This window comes from Peromyscus leucopus, unplaced genomic scaffold (assembly GCF_004664715.2).
Source record: "Peromyscus leucopus breed LL Stock unplaced genomic scaffold, UCI_PerLeu_2.1 scaffold_886, whole genome shotgun sequence".
In the NCBI taxonomy this organism is placed as follows: Eukaryota; Metazoa; Chordata; class Mammalia; order Rodentia; family Cricetidae; genus Peromyscus; species Peromyscus leucopus.
The window spans coordinates 2,272-8,631 of record NW_023505823.1 but is presented as its reverse complement, the minus strand read 5'-3'; the positions used below and the strand labels follow the sequence as shown (position 1 = coordinate 8,631).

Here is a 6,360-nt window from a genome sequence, read left to right as displayed (position 1 = left end):
CGGGCAGTAGTGGCACACGCCTCTAATCCCAGTACTCGGGAGGCAGAGACAGGTGGATCTCTGTGAGTTCAAGGCCAGCCTGGTCTATAGAGTGAGTTCCAGGACAGGCACCAAAACAACACAGAGAAACCCTGTCTCAACCAAAAACAACAACAACAAAATATTGGGTGGTCTTGCCTTTCCAGAAGTCCCAAGGTGCTACAGACTAGCAGGGCCTGTTGACTTGGGCTGGGCTCCCTCCTGAAAAGGGGGTGGGGTGCACTGGGGTGAGGAGCAGAGGAAACGTGGCGGCCTCCAGATACTGTGTTTACTGCGTTGCTTCTGTGGGACAACGGGGTTCTTGATAGTAATTTCTGGAAGGAATCCTTAAGCTTACCTTCCTTTTAAACATTTTATTAATTTTGTTGGTTTTTTAGACTATGCATAGCCTTGGCTGTCCTGGAACTCACTGTTGTAGACCAGGCTGACCTCAGACTCACAGAGATCCACCTTCCTCTGCATCCTGAGTGCTTGGATTAAAGGTGTGCACTACCATGCCTAGCACAGTATTTTAGTTTTTATAGTTGTGTGCGCGCACCACATGCATGCAGGAGCCCTGGGTGGTCAAAACTCGGAACGAGGGTAAAGCTAGGATCAAGGTCGTCGTCGAGCTAGCTGTGTTCTGTGACAGCAGGCTGACAGGTCAGGGTCAGGAAAGAACTGCCGAGGCCTTTGAGAGGGATTGGGAGCTCGGATCCCCCAACACGTCTGAAGCAGGGCTCTCTGGGTCACCATTTCCTCCTGGGAAGAACGTTCCTCTAGCAATTGCTGAGGGTAAATCCAGGGACACATGCTAAGCTAGTGCTTTTCCACTGTGTTCCCTTGGCTGTGGCAAAGAGATACCGAGCACTGGAGTGCCCGGGGACAGGCTTCCAGCCCACTCCCGGTAGTCATGGTTAGGCCAAATCTACTCACACCTGCAGACACGTGGTGGCCAAGTGCAGAACTGTCAAGTGATCAATGACACACAGGGAAGCCAAAGAGTTAGAGACACTTCATTCTGACTGCCTGGGACTTGGGTAAAGGGGCTTGAGCTAATGCAATGTCCCCACCACAGAAGGGCTGCAGCTTCTTCCAAGACCTGTTAGTAGGGTAGTCCTCACCCAGGTGCATCAGTAGGAAGGCAGCTGTGGACCTGGACTTGGGATGGGTCGGAGTCTCAAGTTTGTAGCAAGGCAAGAAACATCCACACCTCCCCTCCTCAGCTCCTAAGTCTTGGTGACTAGGATCCCAAGTGCCCTCACCATTTGAACTAATTTCTTTGGTGGTGCTTTGGCATGTCCCCCCAGGTCCCTGTCCCCCATGTCCTGCTGTGAGAATAATCGGGCACCCTTCAGAATTAATGCTAACCATTACTCTGGCTGCAGCAGCCTGGCCAGCTCCAGCCCACCTCTTCCTAGTGGCCCTACCTGAGCCCCACCCTCTGTGGCCCTGCCTCTCTGGCCCTCTGTGGCTCCGCCCCAGCATGTCCACGGGATACTTATCCACACCTCTTGTCACCAGCCAGTGAGTGAGTAGCCCTCCGAGTAGCCTGGCCACACGTTTCTTATCCAGTTTGCAGCTCTCCAGAGTCATAACCACTGCTGCATCATGTGGGCCTGGGCTTTCTGCTCCGCTTCCTCGCCATGCAGCCAGTGGCCCAGGTGGACTCCACGGGTAAGCACCAAGGCTCTGCCTGTGTGATCTTAGATCTGCCCGACACCGCTCACCCACTAGTGGTGGGGCGAGTTTGGGAGGAGATGCGGGGACAGGAACAACCTCTCCTGGCTAGCCTGGCCCGGTCCTGGACTGAGGCCAGGATGAAACTTTAAAGGGCATGTGGTTCTCAGCTCAGTCCTGCCTCCTGTCTGTAGGTACCTGGTGCTACGACTCCCAAGACCCAGAGTGCGGTGAGGACAGTTGTAACAGGCTATGTGGATCTGTCTGGTCTCTGCCAGCCTCTGTGCTCCAAAGGACTGGCACCAGGCAGCAGGCATGCTGTGACCACATGTGTCCGCTGTCATCCATGGTCAGGGTCTGTGAGCCTGTGGGTGTGGCCAGGGGTGGTCCCCAGCATGAGTATGCAGCCATGTCTCAGATCCATCTAACCTGTCTATGGGGCAGTCTGCCTGCAGACTTGGTGGCTAAGTCAGATGGGTCTAGAGAGCAGTTGTGACCAGGCGTGGTGGGAGGATGGAGGTGAGCCAGTCCTCAGCCAGCAATGTTGGGGTTATGGATCTACCCTCAGTGCACTCCCAGACAGCCCTCGACCCTGCTGCAGACTCCAGCCTTGTTTCCTCAGGCCCTACCCACTGGAAGGAGCTAGCACCTGCTTGTGGGGCCCAGCCCAGTCCCCCATCAACATCGACCTTCGTTTGGTCCAACGGGAACTACACTCTTGAGCCCTTCATCTTTCAAGGCTATGATAAAGCACCTCTAGACCCTTGGACCCTGGAGAACAATGGTCATACAGGTCAGCATCATAAGGTCAAGACCAATACACAGAGGCAAGAAGTCCACACAGCTTACAGGAAGCTCATCATACACAGGGATCAGGACACACAAAGCTGAGGAAGCAACTTCCCCAAAGAGCTCACTGCTCCCATCCCCACCCACACATACACAAATGGACTAAGAAACTATGAGAACGGGACACACACAGGAATCCAATCCTCGGGAAACAAGCGGAGGAGGCTCTACAACACTCTGTAGTGAGTTGACAGGATCCTCCCTGCAAATGAAGTTAGCCATGCCCGAGGCAATCAGTTCACAGCTAGATGTCAAGATGCTGGAGAGAAATCAAGCCCCCAGCGGCACTGCTGGGGCAGTTTGATTCCACAGCAGGGGGATGTGCTGGGGGCGGGGGGGGGGGAGGCAATGGGCTCTCATATGCTCCCCATCTCCAGTGTTACTGCAAGTAAGTTCAGGTCAGCAGAACTGCCAGGGATCCGAGGGCTGGGCTGCATCACCAGGGTACCGCCTCCTGCAGCTGCACTTCACTGGGTAGCCAGGGCACAAAGGCTCGGAGCACAGCCTGGACCAGAAGCATGGCTCTATGGAGGTGGGTTCAGGGTGGACCAAAGAAGACGGGCAGAGGGAGCAGGGGGCAGCTGGACACCATCTGTGTGCTCTGTTCCTAGATGCACATGGTCCACATGAACACAAGTACCGGGACCTGAGGGAGGCACAAAGGCACCCGGATGGGCTTGCGGTGCTGGCCGTACTGTTGGTGGTGAGGAAGGGGCTGTGTGACTCCATGCATGCTTCCCGATGAGGGTCGTGGAGTTTGTGTGGAGAACAGGGGTCTGTGTGGAGTCTGGGGGGATCATGGGCTTAGGGGATTTTCAAGAGGTGGGGGAGCAATGGAAAGGAGTGTTGGTGGACATCGTGGAGGGTGACCCTCCTCACTCCACCCCAGATCTCCCAGACCTTCCACCTGGGCCCTTCCCACCTTTGGAAACAAACACACACAGAACCTCAAAGCCTCTCTCACTGGAATTCTCTCCAGGAGGAGGACAGGGACAATACCAATTTCTCTGCCATTGTGTCTGCCCTAAAAAACTTATCTTTACCTGGTAAGGAGCTGTGGGGTCCCATCTAGGCTGGAAGGATGTGTGGGTAGGAGCAAGAGCAGGGGAGGTGAGTTCCAGCTTCTCTCCACCGTCCAGGGGTCTCTGTGAACCTGACGTCCACCTTTCCACTGGCCTCACTGCTGCCAAGTGCTGTGGGGCTCTTACGCTACTACCGATACTCGGGTCTCTAACCACGCCGGGCTGCGAGCCGGCCGTGCTCTGGACAGTCTTTGAAAACACCGTACCCATTGGGCGCGCGCAGGTGGGAGCCACCATCCCTACCCAATGCCTGGCTCCTTCCACAGCCTCGGTTGCCACCCCTGCCCTCTCTGCCTGCCCCGTCCCGTCTTGACCCATCTTTGCCCGTCCTCAGGTAGCACAGTTCCAGACCATACCCCAGACTGGGCCACCGGGCTTGCACCCCAGACCGCTCGTGGATAATCTCCGCCCCCAGCAACCTCTTGGAGGGCGCAGGGTATTAGCCTCTCCTGGAGCATCCCTCCGGTCATCAGTTTCTACCCTGCCCTGTTTGCACCTGGCTCTTTTGGGCTTGGGAGTCGGCCTGAGGCTCTGGCAGGGCCCCTAGACCCACGGGTGGGTGACTCCTGCTTCCACAATAAATGATGCAGACTGACCTTGGCCTAATGTAGCTGAGAAGAGGTGTGTGCCTAGTGCTCAAGGGGATGGTGGGGAGAGAAGCCTGCCCCAACCTCAGTTCGGCCTCAGTGTTCCCGTCCACACAACCGAGAGGCTCCTGAGTGACTGCCTTCTTGTCCATCTCAATCGTAGAAAACTTCTTTCAAAACTGAGACCCACTTAGCTACCCAACTCCGACACCCACCCACATGTTATTTTGAACCTCCGGTCAAAGGGAAGGGAGAAATCAGTGCATCTCAGAAATGCCACCCATACCAGAAATTACATTTTATTTTAAACACAAGCTGGGTGACCAATGAAGAGGGTTACTGTACCACATTAAAACGATGACCCTGGTGGTGATCCCAAGCCAGTCCGTAAGAAAAAGCAGCTCCAGCAGAAGGCACTGAGTCGGTTGGTTTGGGTGACAGACAGCAAGTGTGCTATGCCTGGTGGCACTCTGGGGAATTATTACCCTGAGGAACATTTTCTAGAGAGAAGCCGGTCTTGACGACTGTCGGGAGGGCTAAGTGAAGGGCTGTGTCCTTCTTATAACTGTCCGGGGCTGAGTCCAAGGGATACTGGCAACATGACACTACCGTGGAGGTGGCTAGCAGACTGATGTCTGTTCATGGCGCTGTCTCAGCTCCCTATGTCCCTAAAGTCTGTTACACAGTGCAGAGTTGACACTATTCTAGTGCATGGAGGTCCTGCCTGCCCCCTAGGACTTTAAAGAAAAAAAGAGCAACCATTTGCCTCCGGGCTGCAGATCCCTCGGTTATGCCAGCTCCTCCACAGCAGTAACACTCTGGTCCAGATTCTCCCCCAGCTTCAAGGCCAAAAGCGGCTCTACAGCGAGCGCAGCCTCAGTCCCGGGTGGCGATCACCATAGCGCAAAGCCATCTACGCAGCCTCTGCCGCCCACCCTTTAAATAATGGAGCATCATTGGCATCTGGGGGGTCTGTAGGAGGACCGTACATCAGCCAATTTGCCCCCTTCTGGGGACACCGGAGCCCCTCAATCTCCTCCGCCTTGCGCAGCCGCTGAAGGCACTGGGGTTTTCTTGTAGTTTTTCCGGGCAGCGGCTCGGTTCGCCAGGCCGTCCGCGGGAGCGTCGGGACCGTTCTCCGCGGCCCTGGAGCCGAAACCAACGCGTTCACGGTGCCGAGCGCCCGCAGCAGGGCGGGACCGCGGGGCTCACGGCGGGCGGGTGGCGCCGGCGCCGGCGGTGGCAGCAAGGCGCGCAGGGCGTCCAGCTCGGTCCGCAGCTCGCGCGCGCAGGCCTCGAGCCCCGCGCCCAGCTCGGCGCGCACGGCCGCCAGCCCCTCCTGCAGCCGCCGCTCGCTCACTCCAAGACGCCGCGGGGTAGGTGGCGCCGCCGCGCGGCTCCCCGCACACCGAGCACACCGAGCCGCCGCCGCTGCGAGCGTCGCTCCTCTCGCTGGGCCCCGCCGCCCCGGCTCGCGCGCCCGCGCGCGCTCCACCACCCGCATCAGCCGCGGTGCCTCGGCCCGCCCCCCCGCCTCGGCCCGCAGCTGGCCGCGCAGGCGAGCAGGCGGCCCGGGGCGCGGACATCTTCGGGGACCGGCCCGTTGGGCTGCGAGCCGGGGTCCAGCCGGCGGCCACGCCTCGCCTCAGCGCCTCTCTAACGCCGTAGGCAGTGCGCGCCTGAGTCCACGAACGCCCGGGCTCTGCCGCCATGCGCTGCCGCCTGCACCACTCTGCCAACCCAGCCGAGAGGGCCTGGGCCCCAGCCTGCAGCCTAGCGACCGCTGGACCCGCGGGGACGCGCTCCTGGGACGTCTGTGGGAACGACCGGGCCTGGGGGAACCCCGGCGGAGCCGGTTCCTACGTGGCTGGGGCTCCCGGGAGGCCGCGGGTTGCGGAGGGCCTGTGCCAGTAGGCAGGGATTCGCCTGGCCCAGGGACCACGTTGTCGGCTGGGGCCCCCAGATGGGACTTAGGTTGGCCTCTAGGCAGCGGCCAAGCACATGGCGCAATGGCTGCTAAAGCACAGACACCTTAAGGCCAGAATCAAAATCCACCTCATATCCTCTCATGCCCTGGCCACAGCAGGGGAAGGCTGGCCTGGACAAGAATCAGCCTTCCTCAGCTCACAACCCAGGTGCGTGTG

The 6,360-nt window shown here is 58.5% G+C and overlaps 1 protein-coding gene and 1 pseudogene across 1 annotated transcript; one reads left to right on the top strand and one right to left on the bottom strand.

The window, feature by feature from the left end:
• The first annotated feature begins 1,616 nt into the window (after nucleotides 1-1,616).
• LOC114680979 lies at nucleotides 1,617-4,224 on the top strand (annotated as a pseudogene).
• A 905-nt stretch (nucleotides 4,225-5,129) lies between these two features.
• LOC119087279 (protein FAM246A-like) lies at nucleotides 5,130-5,928 on the bottom strand. The gene is made up of 2 exons (XM_037202017.1): nucleotides 5,861-5,928; nucleotides 5,130-5,802 (listed from the first exon to the last, which is right to left on the bottom strand). Exons 1-2 carry the CDS (start codon nucleotides 5,926-5,928, stop codon nucleotides 5,130-5,132), a joined length of 741 nt encoding a protein of 246 aa, XP_037057912.1.
• Nucleotides 5,929-6,360: the final 432 nt, after the last annotated feature.

Coding starts and splice junctions, on each gene's coding strand:
- LOC119087279 (XM_037202017.1), bottom strand. CDS start 5,928: ATGGCGGCAGAGCCCGGGCGTTCGTGGACTCAGGCGCGCACTGCCTAC. Junction 5,803..5,860: donor GGCGTTAGAGAGGCGCTGAG/GCGAGGCGTGGC, acceptor CGGTCCCCGAAG/ATGTCCGCGCCCCGGGCCGC.